This window comes from Cydia splendana, chromosome 25, assembly GCF_910591565.1.
Source record: "Cydia splendana chromosome 25, ilCydSple1.2, whole genome shotgun sequence".
Lineage (NCBI taxonomy): Eukaryota > Metazoa > Arthropoda > Insecta > Lepidoptera > Tortricidae > Cydia > Cydia splendana.
This window is the reverse complement of record NC_085984.1, coordinates 3,623,036-3,649,390: the sequence shown is the minus strand read 5'-3', so window position 1 is coordinate 3,649,390 and position 26,355 is coordinate 3,623,036. Positions and strand designations below refer to the sequence as shown.

General features: G+C 39.5%; 1 protein-coding gene across 1 annotated transcript in view; it reads right to left on the bottom strand.

Moving 5' to 3' along the window:
* Window positions 1–26,355, bottom strand: part of LOC134802590 (uncharacterized) — a 144,967-nt gene that overhangs the window by 45,467 nt on the left and 73,145 nt on the right. Inside the window, exon 2 of the mRNA XM_063775227.1 lies at window positions 25,316–25,454. Coding sequence (XP_063631297.1) covers window positions 25,316–25,454 — 139 coding nt within the window. The remainder of the gene's footprint in view (window positions 1–25,315; window positions 25,455–26,355) is intronic.

Below are 26,355 nucleotides of genomic sequence, written 5' to 3'. Positions count from 1 at the left end.
AATTGAGGTGTTCAAGTGCAAGTCAAATATGTACATATATAATAAACCAGTATAATTCGCTCTCCGATGTGCAATCAGCATCAATGGTGGGTAGTGTATATTTATATTACTAGTTTTAAAGGAGATATACAGTTTTTGTGGAATTGTATCTCTCAAACTGAAATTTGTTTTACATATAGGTACATATATGGTTTTGTATACATAGTTATTATTATTATACAGTGGTGACTTTTGACGTGGCATTTTTTTCCGCTGGATTACAATCAATGCTATTGGTTGATTCCTTCACGTCTCTTCTCATCTACGCTTCAGTGGAAAGCAGCCTTACCCAACGCGAGGTCACAAAAGCAGAAGCTCTCCTCTGAGGGTGTACCGCGAACCACGTTCGACGTGTTGCCTCCCTGTCACACTTACGTACGAATTTACAAGTGCGACGGAGAGGCAACACGTTTAACGTGATTCGCGGTAGGCCCTCTGTTCGGTATGCGTTGGGAATGAATACACGGCTGAAAAGGGGTCGGGGGCAGTATTTCGGTGGAAATATCCAACCCTTTGTACGTCAAGCCGCCTGTCTGTATGACTGCTCAGATCTAAAGAGACGTATGTGTTTTGAAATATGTTGCTTATATGACCTTTTAAGTCACGTTCGTTTAACTGTTTCAAGAGCGGATTGTGAGTTGGTGTTACTGTTCATAATATATCGCCTTTTGCTCATCGCATGTACGGTTGTCATATGAAAAAATGGAATATCCTAACAAAAGTGTATAATTATACAATTTATAGGATTATATTGGCTATTGGGTATATTGGCATTGGCGTTTTGTTTGCGATCGATGTGGCAAGAAATGCCGCGCTGCTAATAGGACTTTATAGCCATCAATGGCGATGCGGGACCCCATAAACACACAAGCGCCGCAACAAACAATGATGATGATGATCCATTGGCTATAGACGCTACTTTAAAACCCGTCGAGTTACATGGCCAAATTAGTTTGACATAACGTCAAAAGTTACGATAATTGCGCCCACAAAAGTTCACACTTTTGGCACGCCGTGCGTTATCATCGCTCTTAGTCCGCTTCGCACATAGCCAATTAGGTAACCTATGCATCGCTCGCCGCGGTGATTTCATCCAATCAACATGCGATTGACGACTCAAGTGGTGCAGTTTCTACCGCCAAATTGTACGAAGAAAACATTTTTGGGTACCTAAATACAATGGAATACCTAAACCTAAATAAAAATATTTCCAAATGGAATGGATGTTGTTCCAAATGGGAGAGGATCTGTCAAGAGGGCGTTCTGGGGACGACCGATTGGTGGCCGTCCGCTGGGTCGGCCCAGGTATCGCCGGGAAGAAAGTGTGACGGCGGATCTGCTTCAGCTTCGCATCAGTAACTGGCAGGAAGTTGCGCAGGATAGGGACAGGTGGCACGCTCTCGTTTCGGAGGGCAAGATTCTATTTGGATCACTGAGTCAAAATAGTTAGTTACTTATAACCACCTGACGAATCACATCCTACTCGTACTACAGAGGTAACTTAATGACTCTTTGTCAGTTGAGAGTTAAATTTAAGCTGGTATGAGACCCGGCCGTCAGGAGGATAATACATAATACCGTCAATTGTCTATTCATAAATCAACTATACTATGATCAGTTAAATAGGGTTGCTGTTTGTATTTTTGACGGCGACTGTACATAACATAGAGAGCATTTCAGTACAAATACATTAGGTACTGAGATAAAAGTAGTGACATACTTGCCAACTGACAATTTGTCATAAGTCATAAACTGTTTCAGACAAACAAACTGATTCTGTTTCTCTGGATGTTGTGTTTGTTTGTTTGTTGTTTGTGTGTGTGTTTGGATGCGGGTGGCGCAAGACCGGTCATTGTGGCACTCTTTGGGGGAGGCCTATGTCCAGCAGTGGACGTCCTCTGGCGGATATGATGATGATGATGATGAATTTGTCATTTCTAATATTTCTATACAAAAATGTGGGTGCGCTAATGTAATAAATGGCCATCATTTAAAATAATTAAATAAATAGAAAATCGTTCCCAACGCTTCGATAAGCGTGCCGTCTCCGTAGATTCTAATAAAAATTAGATGAAATTAATTTAGCCGACATTGAAGTGCGAAGTCGTAAAAGTGCCGAACTAATAAGAATTTTATCTTAGACACGAAAATAAAATTATTGAGCGAGAATTTTAATACTTTGTCCGTTTATTCCAGCAAATTACTTATCATTATCGGCCACCCCACACTAGCGTCTCCCGAGCGTCGGCGTCTAGTCAACTCTATGGCTGCTGCTCGACGCAACATTGGCGCAAATGCGCAGCGACGCCATTTTCTATAGCGCTGACTAGACGCCGACGGTCAATAGACGCTAGTGTGGGGTGGCCTATGGCGGTTATCACACTGATACAGATTCGGATGTAGTCGACGGTGTTATAATATAACCGCGTAATTATCACACGATTCATTAATACTTGTTGACACTTAATAGGTACCTACATAAATGCACTTAAGAATATATCTACTATATCTCAACGGTGGAACCATACTGGGCTGGCTGGCTGAGATGCCGGATCAGTATCACCGTTATACGCGCCACCAGCATGTGTATCCGAGGCACACGCCACCGGTTTAAGTCCACTGCCAAGTGGCTTGGGTTCGACGACGGTGCCGCCCTTCCACACATCGATTGAAAATTTGAAACCCCTTTTCTACCCTACCTATGTATTATCTAACCCTTTGCCTATGTATTACTTATGATTGTTATAATAAATGCTTGATGCAATTAAGAATAGTTAAAGTTTTCAAAATCTAAATTTGATGGCTCAGCAATATGTAAATGAGTCCAACCTTATTATTCAAAGGGTTCTCCTCCTACACGCGTCACATCACTATTTACATATTACACATGCATATATTAATAATCGGCTTTGTGTCGAGCACCTGAAAAGGACGGTTCCGGGTAATACGGGCACTTCCGCAGGCGCTCATACATCGGTATGACATAGTCTCATATAAAATGTTCTCGGGTCAAAAGCGTTTGGGAAAACCGGCCTTTTCTGTTGATATTACAAAACTTAACGATTTGGACACGTTTTTCTAAGACTTTAATCTTATAAATTTAAATAAGTAGAAGGTGCCAATAAGTATAAACTATAAAGTACAGTCAAAGAATTTAATTGTTAACCCATTTCGTACCATCGCGCTCCGCGATTCTTACGCCATTTATGGTCCTATCTAAATTGGTTAATCAATACTTACGCTATGAAATGTCCAATTTAGCTAGAACCCTAAATGGCGTAACATTCACGGAGCGTGACTGTACCTTGTCACAGTGACAATCAATATGAAAGTAGTTAAAGACCTCATACTATTCTCAATGTGACAAAGTACAAATTGGGTAGGAAATTAAATCTTTGACTCTACGAAAATTAGGTTTTAAGTCCGTTTATTTTATCATATCCACTGGAAAGTCGCATAACCTTAACTTATACTAAAAATATCTTTGACCGTCCTGGATAAAGCCTCATTTATATCCGTATAAGCCCAAAATTGTACGGATTAGGCTATTAGGTGAATTAGATCCGTCGTGTGCAGTGACGTGTGTTCCAATTAGGTAAAAGCCAAAGGATTTAGTGATGCGAGTTAGGTGTGAGGAGAGTCTCAAGGACTCGAGGTAATTTGTTACTACTACAGAAAGGTATTCACTAAAGTCCTGAAGCCTAGTCTTTAAAACCTGATCGAGATTTAACTCTAAAAGGGTTTAGGGCAAACCCTAAACCCGTTTACCCATCTTTGTCAACAAGCTTTCGAAAATAGGGGAGCTTAAGTGGGTAATATTTTTGGTGCGAACTGTATGAATTAATGGCATAAACACTCACATTAGGGTACGATTTTGCCGTGGCTTCAATAAGTCGCCCTGATAAGGGTGTTTATATATCTCTCTGGATTTACTGACATTGTGGATTACAGGATAGTTCCGAATAAAATGTAGACTTTCGCTCTCAATATTATAAACTGCATATCTACATATAACTATTGTTCGTGTCAATCGCGACGACGCGCAGATTTGTCAAATCTAACCTTTAATAACATGACAATAAGAGTCAAGGCAGGGGTCTTCATGAATGACACGATCTATATCAAAAGGCAATAGGTACGCTGTTTAAAATCCGCAAAGTAGATCGTCAAGTAGATACAAAAACATAAATATCCAACATACAGCCTTCGCATACCAACCAAAGATGAAATCTGTATCAGGCTTTGTCAATAAGGTTTTCAGTTTTCAGGTTTACCTAAGTCACCTAAGTGGCAATGGCAAATTCGTCCAAGCGTTAACAATGGAAATTGAAAAGGTAAAGGCAGACATTATTTTGATTAAAACTCCCAGCCCGAGCCTATTCAGGCACAACGTACTTACTTTTTATATCAAAACGGCCAAAGAAAACTCTTTAAATGTTTACTTTACCCATAAAAGCGGTAATATTACAATAGCTTCAGAAGTCGATTATTCAGACCGGCCAGTGTTATAAGTGCTTTCTCTGACTCTCATAGGCGATATAGAATTCGATTTCATAGTTACACTGGTCTTTTCTCGAGGTCGACTCGCCTGTGTGCAATGAAAGTACACGATCTAAGGTTTACTTTTTATCCCCCGTTATTGCAAAATGAGCTTTAAAAGTTTCAGTGTTATGGTTCAATTTAGATAGCAATTTGATTTGATAACAATGAGCGAATATATCTAGTGCGTGCTGCTTGTTTTTGGACTTTATAACGTTCGTTATAAGGTTGATATTCGAATGGAAGTTTATGTGTTACTTTTGTAATGTTTATTTACGTATGGGTAACAGTAGGTTGATTATTGGAGGTAATATTTGGCGCTGCGTTGTTTACCAATTTCGGTTGCTGTATGAAGCGCTAGTTAAAACGAGTGCATAAAAATTATACGTATCAGATCTAGTCTATACAGAGTGGTATTTTTTTTTTAATAAATTGAGTAAACTGACGGGCATGGAAAGAGAGCAAACAATAAAACACATTATTCTGGACTGCAAGCAGGTAGTATATAGGAACAGGTACCTAGAGTCTCCGTGCACGATAGAATAGGCAGTGAGCAACCTCAAAAACTTTATTCATTATATAACAGGCCCCAATTTCACCATGGCTACAATTGACAGTGACATATGTCGTGCGACAATTGTCAAGCGACAGGTGACATATTACAATTTTATAAAATATTTTCTATAGAAATACTTACAAACATGACAGGCATTTTGCTACAATTGTATGTATTACAATTATGTTGTGAAACAATAATTATTTTCACCTCAGCAGCTCGAACAAGGGTACTTTGCTTCTTAAAAACAGTGAGCAAAATGCGATTTTGCTCACTGAGTCATTTTGTCTCACTCAGTGAGCAAAATCGCATTTTGCTCACTGAGTGTGTCTTGCTCAGTGAGCAAAATGCGATTTTACTCACTGAGTGAGACAAAATAACATTCAAGTGACCTTTATAGTCAAATGTCATTTCAACATGCGGGGTCTAATACAAGTTCGATATACTTGGGTTCTATTATCTCTGTCCCTCTAGGTATGTTCTCACTGCTTAGGGTGAAAAATTTTGTGTACTACACGAGATCAAACTTATTTACATCTCGTGCGCTTTTGAATCCCTTACTACGCTCAAGATTCTAAATTAGATTCACTCGCTACGCTCGTGAATCTATTATAGAATCTTTCGCTTGCACGGGACTCAAAATAAGCACTCGAAGAAATATCAAACTTTGATCTCTTGTTGTACAAATAACTATTTTTCTAGTCGACATATTTGTAGAATTGTCGGTGAATCTTGACAGGAAATGAGTTATATGTCGGAATTTCGTGACAATTGTCATAAACTTAGCAAGAGAAATACATCTGTTTTTTTCCGAGAATTTTTTTTTTTAATAATACAATGATGGTGGCAAACAGGAATACGGCCCGCCCGATGGTAAGCGGTAACCGTAGCCCATGAATGCCTGTGACGTCAGCAACAGTGATGTTTTACAATTGTCGCACCTGTCACCGTGGTGAAATTGGGGCCAAGAATTAAGTTTTTACATTTTTACCTCCGACGTTTCAAAGACAATCCCAGTGGTCTCGTGAAAATATTGCTAGGTTTCTTGGAGGAGATGGGGTGGTTAGAGTAGGGCTACCTCGTTTTTCACGCAAAGTAGGCAGAATATTAGGTTGTCGATTTGCGGACGAGTAACTGTATCTTTTAATTTTTATAGGTGAATATAAAGATATCATAATCGAATTTTAATAAATCAGTGGGCTGTCATTTGACCTGTCACTAATTCTGAATACCATTGTATAATGCTACCGTTATCAATTTTCCTTTAACGCCGGGCTTCCCCCGAATGCGGCAGTATAAATAACCAGGTCTTAATTGAGCTACGTGTACCTAGACTACCTAGGTTATGTGTAGTGACACGTATGGAAATATACGAGGTGACATTCTGCCTCATGCATAGTTTAGGCGCTCCGCTTTCAACCGTCAGTTGCAGAGAATCGACGATTCAATCGATACAAATACTTCAGTACTGTACTGACGTAGTGCATAATTGTTTTCCATCGTATTCTCACGGAAACGTACGAACGTGTCTTGCTATTTCAGTCAGTCTCGGTACAAAAAGTACTGACGTTGACTGAAGTAGCATGACAAATACGAACGTTTCCGAGAAAATACGATGGAAAACAATTATGCACTACATCTTTGCGAGAATGTTTCGTCATTTCATTAATATGTTGGGCTGGGTAGGCTGTAGGCTGTAGTCAATATGTCGTACTTTCGCGGGTTTCATATACTTATTATGCACAGACTTTGCCTTGACAAGAATGACAAGTGTACCATAACCGTCAAATTCTTATGTGGCTTTCCATCAGACAAGGGTGCATATACTTTATGTGATATTCGTATATCTGTTATGATCGCTTCGATATATTCCTGGCAACGTACGTTTGGATTGTATAACATATAAAACGATGAGTGTGTGTGTGTGTGTGTATAATATTATAACGACGGCAGTTGAAGCTTATATTTCCCACGGGTGGAATGTTTCGCGGGGCAATTGTTTCCTCGAAGGATAAAAATGTATGCTAATATAATAGCGCTCCACACGTTAGACACTGCAACAACGTTGGATTACTACTGTAGTTGGATTATGTCATATATTTACCCAAACATTCAAGTTTTAGTGCAACACAGAAACACAAAAATATATTTTCACTTCTCATGCTCAAAAAGTGCACCTTTATGTCGTGCGTAGACGACATAAAATCGCATTTTATGCTCTAGAGCATAAAAGTAAAATTTTCTTCTAAGACTAAGGTAATCGGTCTCAACAGCCAAACAGTTAAAACATATTGCACAATTTTACTGAGCAATAAAATTGTGTAGTGTCACGTAAATATTCCTAGCCCGGCTGTGGGCTTTCCCTGAGGAAACTCACGGACAATTAAAGTTACTAAATTAAATAAAAACTAAATCTTACCAAAAGCTCAAGCAGGTGCTAAACTTATTTCCATCAACATTCAGGGCAATAAAGGACATGAATGAAAGTTAGTTTTTGTGACACATCATTTATTACGTGACAATTTGGCGCCCACAGATTCCGTCTTAAAGCCCTATTTGCATCATAAATCAGGTTGTATCACTGCCATCACATATAGATAAAAAAAAGTTTTAGTAGTACTTACGTTTAGGTGAAATTTTGAGCTTGTGCTTTGCTTGTGTACGCTCTGACAACGTTAAGTATAGGCTTTAGCTGTTTCACTTTGAGTTTTGCCTAAATTATTGCACGATATTCAGTATATTTTGTAAAAACTTAGAAGTAAGTGCTCGAATTTTCAGTTAGTTACATTGTGCTGACGTTTTGTCAGGAAGTAAAGTGTCAAACTTTAAGTACCATTTGGCTACTTTTAATGCATGAGATTTAGACTTAAGAGGCTGTAACTTAAGTTATTTTACATATTTTCTGAGTATTAAAAAAAATAATGTGTAATTCTAGTGCATAATTTAGTACTCATGCACTATTTTATTGTAGCTGAGCTTTTATGAGTATTGCAATTGAATTGAGTTGACACTTTGTTAAGGCGAAGTTCGGAAAGCTTTTAAGCTCGTGCAGAAATTGCTTTAAAAATTGAGAAGCTTTGTATAAATAAGTTCAGACATTTTGACTCGAAAGTTTTTTAATAACAGTAAACATATATAGGACAGGTTATTTTTACACACAAATAAACTAATTCAAAAAAAATTGTTATATTTTATTAGAAAGTATAAAAAAAAAACGAATTGTGAAATTTTGACATTTATGAACAGACACTTTTACTTGATTTTTGAACGATTTTTTAAATTGTGAACAATTTTGGTTTTGCATTGACTGTTATATTTTGGGTCAGAAAATTTAGTTCAATAAAGACAAGGAAATATACATACACAGATAAAAGGTAAAACATAGTAAAACACATTGATATAACATTGTTTAATATAATTGTCAGACTACAATAGTGTGAGTTGGATTTGTAAATCTTTTGCCATCATATTGGTTTATTTTTTGAGTTAAACTTATTATACAATGGCCACTTCTGTGCAATTTCACTCTTTGCTGCGCGATGAATTGATTTATGAAGTAAAGATCAGGTCAGAGACACCACACTCAACAGTTGAGGGTCTTAGGAAACAGTTGAGGAATTTGGTAGGTGAGTGTCGGCCAGATGAGATTTTGGATACAGATTTGAACCCGGAGTCAGAATTGAAAGTTATTCCTGATAAATTAAATGATTTGTCATCCTTAGTAGCTAAGTTTGTTCAGTCGAAGGATAGATACTCCGGGAACAGGTTGAAGGCTCTGGGTAGTCATTTGTACTTCAGGCTTCTGCGGGTTCAGGTGGATGAAGATCCGGGGAAGTTGGCACAGAAGATTGAATTCACAAATAGGCTTGACGCTTTGTTAGCACAGTTGGACAGTATAGGGCAGGCAGGCAGCAGCTCTAGCGACAGTGTGGCAGCAGTGACTCAGGTTTCACAGGCAGTCCCTACTAGGGAGCTGCAAGTTCACTGCTCCGGAGACAAAAATGTGGCTAAATGGGGAGTCAAGTTTAATGGTAACACGGATCCGAGGTCTTTCCTAGAGCGTGTCGATGAACTCAAGTTGGCTTATGGTGTGTCAGATGTGGTTTTGTTTAACTCGGCAGCTCAATTGTTTGTTGATCAGGGTTTGCTTTGGTACAGAGGTATAAAGGAACAAGTTTCTTCTTGGAATGACTTAAAAACCATTTTATTAGATGAGTTTGAGCCTGCAAACTTTGATTTTCGCCTAAGGTGTGAGATTCTTGCAAGAACACAGGGTTTAGAAGAGCCAGTGCACATTTATTTTGCAATTATGTCTTGTCTTTTTGGTCGCTTGAAGAATCCATTGCCGGAGGAGGAAAAGTTGCAGATTTTGATGAATAACATTAGGCCTAGCTTCTCACAACAACTGGCATTAGTAAAGGTTGATTCTATAGCCGAGCTGAAGGATTGTTGTAGGAAATTAGAGCAGGCATCACAGCGTACGCAGTATTTTGTTGAGCCCAACAAGTCTAGTTCGGCTCACACACTTAGTAGTGATTTCGCATATAAAGCCAAGTCCAAACAGGTGAACGCAGTAGATGTTAGTAGTAGCAAGCGTTCACAAACATTTAGTAGGTCGCCAGCGCAAGCGAAATCGAGTGGGCAACAAAGTAACGCTGTTAGGAACGTTCAACGCTCGTCCACGCAATCCACACATGCACAGAACTCTGCCGCGGTTCCTACTTGCTATAAATGCGGTGGCACTGCGCATGATTTTAAGAGATGCAGGGCTAAACCATCTAAAGGCGAGATTATTTGTTATTCATGTGGTACAAAAGATCATATAGCGAGGAATTGTCCGAACCGGCAGTCACAGACAACACAGACAGATCGTAAACGTCAAAGTCAAAGCGCGGAAATACGTTCCGTTTCACAGACAAAAAACGAATAGGGCCGAATTGTAGCAATATTTTTCCGGATAAATTGAGTGCTTCAATGAAAAAATTCTTAAGTTATAATTCGATTGCTACGATTCTCTTCGCACCTAGGGAAGGTGACATTCGGCCATATTTGAAACTTAAGGTGTGTAATTTTGACATTTACGGTTTGGCGGACTCAGGAGCCGCCGTTTCAATTTTAGGACGGCAGTCTTATAAAGATTTTATTAAGTTTGGATTTGAGCTCCAACGAATGGAGTCTAATACATGTAGCGTTGCAAATGGCGTCGTAGTCCAGTCACTGGGGTACATTTTTGTTCCGGTAACATTCAAAAATGTTACAAAGGTTATTCAGTTTTATGTTGTGCCCAGTATTGTCTCGGACGTTATTTTAGGCGTGGATTTCTGGCGCGCATTTAATTTAGCGCCAGAATTATTTGACAGCATCGACTACATAGAAAGACCAAACAATTATTTAAGTTTGTCCAGTATTTCAGTAAATCCGGTGAATACCATTCAGGCATACGACAATTTAACTTCAGCACAACAAGAACTAGCCGACTCAGTGGTAGGGAAGTTCAAGGATATCTCGTTCGAGGAAAAAGGATTAGGTAGGACGTCGTTAGTCGAACACGTAATTGACACTGGCGATGCCCAGCCTATTAGAACGCGACAGTATCCGCTCTCTCCTGAGAAGCGTGCAGCTTTAAGTTCCGAATTAGACCGGATGTTGAAGTTAGATGTTGTTACTCCGTGCGAAAGTCCCTGGAACAACCCGGCACTTTTAGTGAAGAAGCCAAATGGGGACTGGCGGTTTTGCTTAGACTGTAGGAAACTAAATGCAGTATCAAAGGGCGACTCGTATTCCATGCCATACATTCCGCAAATTTTAGATAGCTTAAAGGAAGCACGGTACCTGTCGACCATTGATTTGAGCTCGTCGTTTTGGCAAATACCGCTAAATGAAAGTTCGCAGGAGAAAACTAGTTTCTGTGTCCCTGGTCGTGGGTTATTTAAATTTAAAGTCATGCCTTTTGGGTTGTGTGGCGCGAGTGCGCGACAACAACGGCTCATGGATAAACTCATTGACCACAACATAACCAGTGACATAGAGAATGGTATGGTGTTCTGTTACGTGGACGATATTGTCATATGTTCGTCAGATTTTCAGACACATCTGCTTCTTTTGAACCGTGTGTTGGAAAGGTTGAAAATGGCTAATTTAACGATAAATTTCGGCAAGTCAAAGTTCTTTAGACAGTCCATTAAGTACTTGGGTCATGTCGTTGATGAATTAGGTTTAAGAACTGACCCAGAGAAGGTTTCAGCCGTTTTGAACTTTCCCATACCCACGACTTCTCGTGAAGTAAAGACGTTTTTGGGCATGTGCTCTTGGCACCGTCGGTTTATAAGGAACTTCGCAAGTATAGCAGCGCCTTTAAATAAATTAACTTCAAAGGGGAAGAACGCCCCGGCTTTTCAATGGTCTGTTGAGGCCGATAACGCTTTCAACACCTTGAAGAATGCATTAGTGACAGCTCCGATTCTGGCGGTTCCAGACTTTAGCAAAGTGTTCTCGGTACACGCTGATGCATCTTCATATGGCGTAGGTGGCATGCTCTCACAGACTATTGATGGCCAGGAGCATCCTATTGCGTACGTTAGTCGTTCTCTGAACAAGTGTGAACGGAATTACAGCGCGACGGAAAGAGAGGCTCTTGCGGTTTTGTTTTCGGTTGAGAAGTTCCAAGCATATTTAGGCTCGCGTCGGTTTAAGGTGATTACGGATCACGCGTCACTAAAGTGGTTCATGAACCTGGAAAATCCATCGGGCAGGTTGGCACGTTGGGGTTGCAGACTGTCTCAATTTGATTTTGATATTGAGCACAGGAAGGGCTCCGACAATGTCGTACCTGATGCGCTGTCCAGGCTCATGAAGGTTGACGCCGTGGACCAAGTGAATCCTAACGACGTGACTGACGAATGGTATGACAGGACGTTTAAAGGTTGTGAAACTTTGCCGGCCAATTTCCCAAACTATAGTATTAGGGGAGGGAAATTGTACCGGTTGAGTAAAAACAAGTATAATCTTTTGCGAGAGTTTGACTGGAAAGAGGTAGTGCGCAAGGGTGATAGGAACGCTGTTTTACACGCGAATCATTGCGAACCAACCGCGGCACATTTTGGAGTATTTAAAACTCATAGGCGGTTGTCGTTGACATACTATTGGCCAGGGATGTATAAGGACGTTGTCGATTTCGTGAAGGCTTGCGATACCTGTGCAGCCTATAAGCATTCACAGAAAGCGACTCCAGGTCTAATGGGACAGCCAAAAGTATGTGATCGACCGATGTTAGCGTTAAGTATTGATTTGGTAGGTCCCCTTCCGCGCTCTCGTGCAGGATTTACGTTTTTGTTTGTGGTTACGTGTTGCTTTTCAAAGTATACGCTTCTTTTTCCGCTTCGCCGCGCAACCAGCGCGTTGGTGGCGAAGACTTTTGAGCACCATGTCATTTTGAAGCACGGGGTACCCGAAACCGTAATTACTGATAACGGAGTCCAGTTTACGGGATCGGAATTTAGACAGTTAATGAAGCGTTATAACGTACCTAAAGTTTTTTACGGACCTCGATATACTCCACAGGTAAACCTGGTTGAGCGATACAATAAAACGGTCATGACAGCTGTAGCTTCGTACGTAAAGGAGAACCATAGGACTTGGGACGAAAAATTGCACCAAATTCAGTTTGCAATAAACAGTGCAGTGAATGAAACCACAAGTGAGTCTCCTTTCTTTTTAGTTCATGCTAGAGAGCCAGTTATCAATGGGTCGTTTTATAAGGACACAGATAGAGATTACGAGCCGGGTATGCCTAGGGAGGAATATGCGGGTAATTTCGGGATTTTAAAGGATATTTTTCATCAGGTTAGGTTACGTTTATTGAGAGCACACGAAACAAATGCTAGGAATTATAATTTGAGAAGACGTCCAGAACAATTTGCAGTAGGCGATTTAGTATGGAAACGTAATTATGTGCAGAGTGACGCACAAAATTTCAGGATGGCGAAACTCGCCCCGAAATATGTTAAGTGTAGAGTAAAGGCAGTGTTGTCGCCTTTAGTCTACGAGTTAGAGACGGAAGATGGTCACTGTATAGGATCATGGCACATTAAAGACCTGAAAGGGAAGGTAGCAGCTTCTGGTTTGGTGAACGGTGGACGTGCGGCTCGCGTACAAGGTACTGCTCGCCGCGCCACCATCGTTGACTGAACAGGGTGAACGGTGGACGTGCGGCCCGCGTACAGGGTACTGCTCGCCGCGCCGCCACCGTTGACTGAACAATAGAGCTCATACAGGTTTTTATGGTTGTAGTTTAGCAACAGTGTTAAATATTGCAAAGTCATATTTAATCACCAATTGTCAGAGACGTGGCGAACAGGTATAACTGTTTCACCACACAGTATGAACGTGGAAGGATGCTACGAACTGAAAGCGATGAATGTATGGAGCGGCGCAACCATAGCTCAATTAACGTCAAGAGCGTTGTCTTTAATGTGGGATTATTTTTTCCTGTCGTGCGAGGTCACGCAGAAATTTGGGTGTTATGGTGCTGATGGTTTTAGCCAACACGTGGCGGATGCCGTGCATGTGTGGATTGGCGTTGTTTTTTTGGTGTGCGAAGGAGAGGCTTTATTTTGTGAGGTATCGCAGGGCGCGCACTGCATACCGCGGACGTTGTTTTTCGGGGTGGTTATGTAGTCCGTTTATTTTTTTCTCTCAGCACACGTTCTCAGGCACATAACACATAACTGCACAACGGGACTTAATCGCGTATTTAAGTTTTAAGATTTACCTCCGACGTTTCGAGGACGGCGTTGTCCCCGTGGTCTCGGAGAAGACTCTCGGACAGTCTTCTCCGAGACCACGGGGACAACGCCGTCCTCGAAACGTCGGAGGTAAATCTTAAAACTTAAATACGCGATTAAGTCCCGTTGTGCAGTTTGATAATGTTTAATAATCGTGAAAGTTTAAATCAACATAACACATAATTATAATTTAGCTAACTAGCGGTTAGTAATTTTGGATACTTTGAATTTAGTTTGGAATGCAAATTTCGTTATTTAGCTACTCTAGTTTATATTAGTAAACTTAGTAGTAGGAATTGTTTGATTTTAATTTTGCCCGGTCTAGCGGAGAAATATTTTGAGTATGCTGAACATCGGTCCTGGCAGTTGGTTTGGTTTTGCCAGCGCAACTGGATAAAGTTGTGCTGGTAGAACCAAGGGATGGTTTACTGGATAGTTGGATATTGCGATGTGGATTTTTCCGGCTGTGCGGATACCACATTTTTTTTGTATTTAGGTTGTGTGGGTTCGAGATAGAAAATTCAAAATTTATTAGTTTATTGGTTTTGGTATGTGGAGTTGTGTGGTTTACTTTGGCTTTTCTGTTGGATAGGGATCTCGTTCCTGCGACAATCACTTCGGTGGTGGTTTTTGTTTAGGGTTCTCCCATACTAAGTATGGTTGAGGTTGTTTTGTTTGTGTTTTTTTTTTTTTTTTTTTCGTTTCTTGTGACACATGATTTAGATTTAGATAGTCGCTGAGGACAGCGAGCGTTTTACCCTTGGTAAAACGCAACAGCGGGGAGAGGGGTATTGTGACACGGCACTTTGTATGGTTAGCTCAGTTTAACGTTTTTAGGATTGTCTCGAATATAGTGTAGTTTTGTTCTATGGCAAGGAAGTCTTTGATATAGCAACAATATACATGACGGGCATTCAGCCAATAGGAAACAAATTGAAGCTGATGGTGTTGCTACTTCAAATTAAATCCTAAATTTATGGAATAATATTAATAAATATTTAAATCAAAAACTTAATTTATAAATACAAAATAGGTTGAAATATATTCAAATAATTGAATATGATTTATTTCTTTGGGTTATACTTGCATATAAAATTATTCCATGAATTTCATTAGTTACTGTTATTTTGATTGTGTCATCCCAGGGACAGAATGGTTTGAGATTTTTTCCTGGCTGGTTTTCGCCCTGGATGGGCATCTTTTATACATAGAACAGTGAAGCGAAGTACATCATGCTCTGGTAGCATCGATCAGAGGCTTGGTTATGCAGTAGCCGCTGCATCCATGAGCTAGGGAGCTCATGCTGTTGTTATTTTGCCACAAACATCTGCTGGTAAAACAATGTGGTGGGAGGGAGTATCAGAGCTGCGAGATGAGTCCACTCTAGGAATTTCCAGCTGCTGACTGGGGTTTTTCGTTTTTATGTTACTACGTATGTGAAATCAGTTCGCATATCAGAGTATGGAAGTCTGTCCATATTCCTAAAACTTCAAGTGTGTCTGGTGAGCAGTTCGCCATAAGAATTTCGCTCTTCTGCTGGATGGAGGTGACGTCACCTTCAAACTGAGACCTTAGTCCTTCGGTGTTGCTCTGCGGTGTCGGGTCAGATTCCCGCTGCAGCAAATCGGCTCCGGCACAGCGGAGGATCACACGTCGGGCTTGAACTGGTGGAACATTGTTATGAGGTTGGTGTACGCTTTCCTTCCGTCCTAGAAGCATTTCAAAATTTAAAGTTAAAGAATTTAGTAGAATCATATGTGATGGCAAATGATAATTTAGGGACTAACAAATTTAGATAGGTCTGCTTGTAAATCATTTTAGAACCATTTCTGGCACGACCCAGCTCTGTCGTCTGACATTATTAAAATAAGGTGCTTATGCTAGCTTAATGATTTACATGTAGACCTATCTAAATTTGTTAGTCCCTAAATTATCATTTGCCATCACATATGATTCTACTAAATTCTTTAACTTTAAATTTTGAAATGCTTCTAGGACGGAAGGAAAGCGTACACCAACCTCATAACAATGTTCCACCAGTTCAAGCCCGACGTGTGATCCTCCGCTGTGCCGGAGCCGATTTGCTGCAGCGGGAATCTGACCCGACACCGCAGAGCAACACCGAAGGACTAAGGTCTCAGTTTGAAGGTGACGTCACCTCCATCCAGCAGAAGAGCGAAATTCTTATGGCGAACTGCTCACCAGACACACTTGAAGTTTTAGGAATATGGACAGACTTCCATACTCTGATATGCGAACTGATTTCACATACGTAGTAACATAAAAACGAAAAACCCCAGTCAGCAGCTGGAAATTCCTAGAGTGGACTCATCTCGCAGCTCTGATACTCCCTCCCACCACATTGTTTTACCAGCAGATGTTTGTGGCAAAATAACAACAGCATGAGCTCCCTAGCTCATGGATGCAGCGGCTACTGCATAACCAAGCCTCTGATCGATGCTACCAGAGCATGATGTACTTCGCTTCACTGTTCTATGTATAAAAGATGCCCATCCAGGGCGAAAACCAGCCAGGAAAAAATCTCAAACCATTCTGTCCCTGGGATGACACAATCAAAATAACAGTAACTAATGAAATTCATGGAATAATTTTATATGCAAGTATAACCCAAAGAAATAAATCATATTCAATTATTTGAATATATTTCAACCTATTTTGTATTTATAAATTAAGTTTTTGATTTAAATATTTATTAATATTATTCCATAAATTTAGGATTTAATTTGAAGTAGCAACACCATCAGCTTCAATTTGTTTCCTATTGGCTGAATGCCCGTCATGTATATTGTTGCTATATCAAAGACTTCCTTGCCATAGAACAAAACTACACTATATTCGAGACAATCCTAAAAACGTTAAACTGAGCTAACCATACAAAGTGCCGTGTCACAGTAGATGACAAAACTTGTTATATTATTATATTTTTGCTACAATTTATTAGAAATCCGTATTTTCTGTCATTAAATTTAGTAAATCACATAAAATAGGAGTCGATTATCGTTCAAAAATGCTCCGAAATGTTTGACTTGGCAGAAAACCAAGCGTCTGAAACTCTGAACACATGTTGAAAATTAAAAATAAATAAATTAAAAAGTTAGTTAGCGGGAATTGGTTATGTATTATGTTCTTTCGCTTTACGACAATTTCGTGATTTTCGTGGTGTAAATTGCCGTGAAAAATATAATTTTATTTTCCTCGGAATCGAAGTGAAAAGCAGAGTGTACAACAAGGGCATAAATGTCAATTTTTACCCTCGTCTACTATTTTGGTCTTCGCTTCGCTCAGACCAAAAATTGCCTCGGGTACAAATGGGTCACTTTATGCCCTTGTTGTACAATCTACTATTATTTTTACTTTAATATGCCGAAAATAGTACAACGAGTCTATCATCCGAAACAGCAAACCCATTTGTTGTATCTATGGATTTCTAACGGGTATTCCCCTTGGAGCTAAAAAACCTATTGCAAAAGGTTAAGAAGAACCATTGCACTCTAGATATTAAGGCCGGTTCACGCCAGATGCATAATGCCGCACGGTTTAAGCTCTAGCGAGCATTTCTCGGCACCAAGCTGTCACCACCGGTCCCGAGCCGCCGAAAATCTTTGTGGAAAGGCATTTCGGTGTTCACAAGTAGGTCAGTTCATCGCATCCGCCTATGGCCTTGGTATTTTGCCTCGTTACATACGCAAAGCCTACAGCTGAAACACGAAAATCGTATATTCGGGGTCCGAGGAAACGAGAGGGGGCCACTGCAGTCGGGCACTTGGTGAGAAGCCAAGCATTCGCTTCCTAGGACCTTGTGTGCAAACTTTACACAAGTAAAGTCAAGGAATTTGATATCTGTGCTACTTTATAGTACCGAAAATAGTAGAAACCGAAGAACAGTTTGCCATAGATTTACTATGGCGCACTTGATCTTAGAAAAGCGGTCAAGCTATTTAAGGTGCTACCTTATTAGTTGCAGATATTTTAACAGATGATACTTTACTTTAAAACAATTAACTTTAAATAGAAATTAAGAATAATAAATATTTTTTTTTGTTTTAATTTACCGGTAAAAAAATTAATTAGTATAAGGAAAACTGCAAAAGGTTATTAGGATGAACTGGCCAGACAGTTAGGTGCCAGGACTGTCAGGTAAAAGAGATACTAGAATCTGTTCAATGAGTTCACATTTAATAATCACATTAACATGACATTAACAGGGTGTTTTTACGTAGCAAATTAGTTTTTCAGTTTTCTCCAAAAAAACATCCTAAAAGTTATAATGTTTCATACTTAAATATGCTCCAGGAACCGAGTACTATCAGCTGTATATGTGTTAATGTTGTTACTGATCGCGGATCCTTTTACCTATTCTGGTTGAACCACCGCGATCCCCCCGCTGCGCGATCAATGTGAACATTGCTCTGCCGGGGGTTATAAACTAGGGATGTACCGACTAGTCGGGAAAGCCGACTATCCGGCCACATTTGTAGTCGGCGATTAGTCGGCGACTAGTCGGCAAAACTGGCCGATTAGTCGGCACTTTATTAGTAAAAGAAAAACAGAAAAAAAATAATTCAACAGTCAATATTTACCATATGTTTTATGTTTATTTTACTAAAATACCTATTCAGGGTGCATACGAAAACTTTTGTTCATATAATTGACCGTTTGATCGTTATCGTATGTTGGTGGCCTGATGTTTTCCTCTACAGGTCGATCTCAACTGATTCTCGTGTAATTTCATGTGCAAGTTCGATAGTTACATTTTTTTATTATTATTCAGTTTTTGTGTTTTTTTTTTAATGGTGGAGCCATGAGGAACTATTGATGTTATTGCAAAATTTAGAGACTTAGTCAGGGCACGTTGCTCGTAAAGACGCTGACCACAGGGGATATGTTCTTAACTGGCGACTACCTACGTACGGGAAATAGAGCCTTGGAAATACCTCTTACAAGGTACAGCTACAGGTACTGACGGTCTGCTCAGGATCGCAAAATAAAAGAACTAAAGACAGAAATTAAACGAGGATTCGTGTGATTGGTCTTTGAACCCGTAGAGAACACCTTTTAGGCAAGGTAAATTATGATGAATAGCGCAACCAAAGGAGCAAAACTATTGTTTTTCACCTGAACTTAATGAGTGACCTGAAGTTAATGATCTGGCCGACTAGCCGACTAGTCGGCCGACTAATCGGCCATTCGAGCGCCGATCAGTCGGCTAGTCGGCTAGTCGGCCAAATCAATAGTCGGTACATCACTATTATAAACGTGTTTGTCTGGCCCGGGCTTTTTCCGTGCAAATTGTACGCTCGGTTTAATCACACCGTGTTTGTATATGGAAAATCATCCCTGCACGAGATACACACGACTCTTTATATGGTAAATGTGGCAAATTAGAACACAAATACATATATTTGTCTTGGCCCTCTCAACCCCCTAATTTCCCCCCAAAAATATGAAATAAGATATTTGGCTTATTCACATTCTTAGCAGTAGTAATTGCTAAAACTGTCCCAAAATCGCTAACGATCTCTGAGAAAAACGCATTTAACCGATTTTCAAGACCGAAGTGATCCCAATGACCCCATAAGTCATAAGTGATCCGTGAACAAAGTTTAGTACGGAACACTTAAAACAAAATGTGTATCAAGACTATCAAGTGAAAAAGAGTGGAGCCTGCTAACTATTTCGTGACTGTATAAATGTGTTATACCATCTGAGCTGAGACCAGCACATTCTTGGGCCGAAACCCTTCCTAAATTTCTTGCAAGCTGAAGATAATTTGACTTTCAGTTTTTTCATGGTTAAGTTTATAGAGCCAAAATATCTCTGGCCAACTTGGCAAGCTATCGGGTTTTATGAAGTACTAGCGACCCGCCCCGGCTTCGCACGGGTTACACAAAACCTTACAAATGATATACCTACCTCAATAATCATTCTATTGGTATTGGTGAAAACCGCATGAAAATCCGTTCAGTAGTTTTGGAGTTTATCGCGAACATACATACACACAAACAGACAGACGCGGCGGGGGACTTTATATTACTTATAAAGTGAGAAGTATGAACGCTAATCGCCAAACTGGTCAAAACACATACACCGTGTTTGCTACTAAATGTCAAAACTATTAGCAAGTCTGGCAAGTAAATACACCATTATTGAGAAGTTTAGTCATAAAATTGTATAGAATAGATTCTCTCGAAATAAAATAGTTAAGTGAGGGGAAACATTTGCTGAGTGCAGACGAGTACAACAGAGATAAAAATATTTGCTCTTAGTCTCCTGACAATAGATAGAACAACCTTTTCGAGCGCTCCATCCCCAAAGACGTAGGTACTGAGATCTGCTATAAGATGTACACAATAGTACAGTCACCTGCAATAATATGTTACACAACGAAGGCCGCAAAAATATCTGACTCGAACTTATTTGTAGAGCTATAAACGCGTGTGACATATTTTTGCGGCCTTCATAGAGTAACATATTATTGCAGGTGACTGTACACATAAAAAGATAAATCGCTTCAGCCTTGTCTTAGTATTGTGTCCGTATTTCCGTATAGTTTGTACTTTGTGGGTACTGTCATACTGTGTTCTGTACAAAAAGCATTCGTATTTAAGTTGATACTTAAGGCTAAAGGCCCGATTCGAACTTTAAGATACGTCAATCAATCAATCAATCAATCAATTAATCAATCTTTGAGTGTTATGGCTCCATCGATATTGTCGATGATTCCGCCAACGTCAAGGTTTAGGAAGGGACGTGCTTTATGAAGACAATTGGCCGGTGAATATCCACGACGCAGTTCACTCATTAAGATACGTCAAATATTACGTGTAGATACGATATGAATCAGATATGTCAGTGTCAAAAGTGAACGTTTTTGTTTGAAGAAACGTCACTTTACGCATTCAATTAAAGCTTAAATCCATTTGCGACTCTTCTAAAGTACTAATTAAGTGATGAGTACCTAGAAATCAATTTAGTCTAGACATATAGCCTATACTAAATAGAACGGTCGGGCTTATTCCCCGCTTTCAGCTTTCATCTTCGCTTATTCAATGCAATTGATCGGACGGCGAGGGAATATTGCGTCAAAGAGATTTCATTGTCAATTTTGTTTCAAATAAACGTATGGACGGTTTCATAGCTTTGGTTTTATTTTTTTTGCAAAGTTGACTGCTTTTTAAAAACATCAGGTATACTGACGTGATAATATCTGAATATTTGCCGGGAAATTTTGAGTAAAAATAATGTGAAAGAAATCTATTCGATCATTAAATGGCGTCAGATTTTTAGGGCGCTTTCGTACATCCCTGGCTAGCATAATCGCGTCATTTATACAAATACCCGAACTGCATTTCTTTCTTTAATATCACAAAAGAAAGTGATACAGCGATATTTTCCAAATATATATCCAGAATATACAGACCTGTGGTAAAGTTTATAAAGTTAAAGCCTTGGCCACACGCTGCGGTTTCAACGAGGAAGAATGACTGTGTAGAATGAGAAACTAATTTACAACATAATGGAAGGCAGGATACCGCATTCGACACGAGTTCCGATAGTTTTTCTTCTTGTTTAGAACTGGGTTAGGTTATAAACTGAAATACATGTCGTATATTAAAGAAAAAGTGACGAAGCCCTCCAGTAACCCTAGTGTAAATTAAAAATTAAATTTGAACAGCACGCGAAACAGGACGTTTTGGAAACTCTAAATCCATGAGACTTAAGGTAACATTCCATTTCTAACCGCAGCTGCACTACCGGTACTGAACGCGTCGCTGTCATTGTCAATTTCGATAGTAAAATTGACAGTATTGCAGCTGCAGTTAGAAATGGAATGTCACCATTAACGTAAACGCGTACGTCACGTCACTCTATCGAACGAAATTTACACTAGGTACGACTGGTACAGTGGTGCAGGCCGGATAAGAACTGGCGTCATTAGCTATCGCGGCTATCAGCTCAAACCACCACCACCACCACCACCAAAGTTGTGTGGGATAAGTTAGTAAAAAAAAACTTTTTTTTTTAATTGCCGATGAGAACATTTTTTAAGCTTAGAATGAATTTAAAAGTGGAAAAATTACTGTCTTAGGTGAGACTTGAACTCACGGCCTCTGGATCGATACTCCAGCGTCTTTGCTTCACCTGCTTTCTTGCTTTGTTTGTTTGTTTTTTTTTGTGTTTATTTTTAACTTGCAGGTTTCTGCTTGTTAAAAATTTAAATTAGAACATTTTTTGACATGAAACACTCGCTATCGTTTCCCGCTTATTGTCGCCGATCGGACGTCAGCCTTAACTACAGAAGAATACAGGGTAGAGTGGCACGAAATGGCCCCATCTCAGCATGATGCTGGCGTAATAGCCGGTGCTGAGCTCCCGATGCGACCATTAGGCGAATTACTGGTTTCTTATTTGCTTCTTGGTAATGTATGAGCTTTTGTAATATGTACCTATTATAAAATAGAAATAAATCGTGACCCATAAATGGTCTCGCCAGTAGATCAGCGCTGACTTTCGGGTCAGTATTATGCTGAGGCGAGACCATTTCGTGGTAAACTTTAACTCTTACCAATTTTATGAATACTTATTTGTAGTTTTTAGTTATGCTCTTGTATCTAATTTTAGTTTTAAGTCTATCACGAATAAAATACTTGATTGAAAATACTTGAAATAAACTATAAACCGAATATAATTAATTTAACTTCTGCATGTAAAAATTGTTGTATAATATGTTTTTACTGAGCTCGAAGGACTAATAAACCTTGCTTATTAGAGAACGACTTGCAAACTGACAATGTACAGTAGAACGCCGCACAATTGTGAAAAACTGGTCTCTATTGTTTCCCAAAAAGTTTGTATAAGTACAAATTAAATTCGAGTTATGAACCCTTATAGAAATAAAAGAAAGTTCCAAATTCAAAAGCGCAAAAATTGTCTTGGGTCTTACGAGGTTAAGTCATAATGTATTGTTTGTCGCATTTTCGTTACTCATAATTTGTTTTTCTCAGAAACGCGTAACTTTTCAGGATTGCCATAAAACAAACCTAACCTATCTATAGGATAACCTTAAGAAAATCCTGAAAAGTTAACGGTTTCAGAATTATGACTAATGATAATATGATAAACAATACATTATGACTGAAAGGTGGGCCAAAATGGTTACCGAGTGGGATCCACGGAACACTATAGATGGCGCTGGCCGGGGTGCAGGCAGACCAAAAAGGAGATGGCGGGACGACTTGGACGCATTTAATCCGGATTGGCGGGAACGTACAAACGATAGGGTTGAGTGGAGGAAAGGAGGGGAGGCCTTTGCCCAGCAGTGGAACACTAAACCAGGCTAATAAAAAAAAAATTATGACTTAAAACTTTGTGTCAAACAAAGGGACCCCGTAAAAAACAAATACATATGTAAATGGCGATCGTCGATGACCTTTTTCGTGGCCGAGGCAAATATTCATATGACAGTAACGAGATCAAACAGCTGGCATTGTCATTTGCCAGCGCTGTATGAGAAATGTCACTTCAAAGTTATAGGGCGAGTTATTAAATACCGAGATTGTTTAACAGATAGTAGTAAAAGCAATTTACTATCAAAAACGTCAGAAAAACACGACACTCTAGAGGTGCTCATGCTGCCAGTGACTGAGGCCTAATATGCCTCAATGAGAGCGCTTCGCTCCAAGCGCCTCTAGCCTCATGAATCATGATCAGCAGCACCTCACGCCTACCAATGAGGTATTAGCCAAACGCGCGGTCGACATTTAATCCGCTTCTTCCCTAAGCATAGTGAGACGCGAATGTCCAGAAAAAATAGCTATTTCTGTCATTTACCAGGTATATGGTATACCAGGTGCTGTAAATGGATACACGCAAGAAAATTATACGTAAGATTCCTTCCAAAATCCTATGAAGGCTATGAAAGGAACGAAGCACCTTTCAGACTTAAAAAAAAGACACATACACTGAGAGAAAAATCATCACCAGGAATTAATAAACAGTTCTGTACTGGGGGAAAAAATGAAGTTTTAGTAGTAATCATGGAAGTTTCACTATTTCTGTAAAATTTATTTATTTCTACAAACAGCTCAGTAATACTAAATCTAATTTCAGCAAACAGACTTTAGTAAATGGAGCATTAAACAAAGTTCAGTATTTGTTACAATCCATTTTTATTACTACTAAAATTCTCCGATTTTTACTAGTAAAGTTTGTGATTTTTGGAAAAAAGCATCTGTGATTTCAAGTTATGATTTTAGTAAATGTCTCACTTACATAGTTTTGTAATATCTAAAAAACGAGTTCGCGGGAATAACATTACCCCATTTAAAATAACAATTCAGTTGTTACTATAGCGACATTACAAAGTTTACTGGTATTTAGTAGATAGACTTGTTGTGTTTATGTTCATTGTTGTACCAATCACTAAACGAGTTTTGTAATACCAACACAGCGAAACGAATGTTAGTGATTTTAGTAAAATTTACTACTTGCTACGTTCATTTGGTTAGAGTTAGTATTGTGTCGGATGTCGGGCGGGCGTGTCTCGTGTCTTCTTTGTTTAAAACATACTTAAGTTAAATAATAAATTTAGGATATATTGTGGGCCATGGACATATTAACCCGCGACCTACTGTGTAGTTGGTGTCTACAGGAATATATTGTTCTGCAACTTCGAGCTAGCTGTTGTTATTCTAGTGATAATGACATCATAGGTAAATCTAAACTGTTTGCAATTCCAACCTCCCTAGCACAGGTGCGCCGCGAGAGCATGTTGCGCGCGTAATAAATACTAGTCTCTTTCTGACTGTATGAATAAGAAAGGAATGGGTAGAATATCTCGACAGGCTTTTATAGTGCCTCTTTAGTACAGAGATATACTACCAAACGCTTTTTTATTCATACAGACAGAAATAGAGACGGGTAGCTACCACGCGCGCGACATGCTCTCGCGGCGCCCGTTTGCTAGGGGCGGAGGAATTGCAAACAGTTTAGTTTTTGCCTGTGACGTCATTATCTCTAGAATAACAACAGCTAGCTTGGAATCGCAGTACAGTTTAGTAAAACCTATGACGTCATCGTCTCCGATATTGCTAAAGCACGCTTAGAATTACAAAACGGTTAGTTTTCACCCATGACGTCATCACCTCCGATATTGCTAAAGCACCTCTCGGAATAACAAAACCAAATTTCTGAAATTACTCTAGCATACTTCAAATTACAAATATAGAAGTTGTATTTCCTATTAAATGGAAATTGCAAAAGTCAATTTGTTCCTATTAGTTGACTCTCCTTGTCCCCGGATTAAGTTTTATTTTTGTAATTCTAAGTGTGTTTTTGTTAGTTTTTTTCTCAGTGTACGTATTAGGACATTACTCACGCTGCATGTGTATGTGCTGCTTGGGCATCTTGTAGTCGGGCGGGTAGCACCGCTCGTAGAACTCCAGGTCCTGGACGTCGCATACTTCCGGCGTGGGTATGATGAGCCCCGTGCATATCGCCCTCTGGAGGTGGTGCTCCTGTTGACAAAATATTATACTCGTTAGCAAAAAGACAATGTATCTAGAAACAAATGTACGCAGCGCCGCATTCGGTAGAGACTGAAGACAAATTGGGAGCATTCCATGAAATTGTCTACCGTCAACCGTTGACCTGTAAAAGACCTGTGTGGCATACAAGCGGCTGAATGGCGTCAGATCGCACAGGATAGGAACGAATGGCGAAATATAGTGTCGGAGGCCAAGATCCAGTTCGGATCGCTGATCCAGCCAAGTAGTAAGTAGTAGTCTACCGTTGTGCCGTACGAACGCGAATTTTCTGAAGATTTGCAGGTATAAGAGTTTCCTTTTCTATGATAAATGGTCAAAAATATGCACAGAAAAATAATCGCCTGCTTTAAATGCCGAAAAAAAAGTGGCAACACAGGAAATAAAATGCGTCTGTACGGGACAGCCCGTGGAATGCTCCGTCTGGGTGGCTCTGTCATCTACATCTCTACTTTAAAATCACCTTATTAAGAGTTTATAAGAATTTTATTGGTTACTAATGTTGCCATCTAAAGCGCTTTTTCCAACAAACTCTTACGCGAACCATGGCTTCAAATTGGATCAGATTTTGGATTTAGTTTAATTATACTCGCATTTTCCTCTTTTTAGAGAGTAAATGACACTAAACGTTATTATTAATTACACTCATTCGAAAAATTAACCACTTTAGCGCGCTTATTCCATAGGTAGTACGTAACGCTTTCGACGTTAATATTTTTTTGCATTTACATGTGTAATAGGGTTATTTATGCGACAATTTAGCTTAATATCATCCCAAGGGTCCTATAAAATCAACATACTGTACACAAAGTAACAAGTAATCATGATGGAAAGTTGAAACCGAGAGATACCGAAAGGGAATACGGTAAAAGCG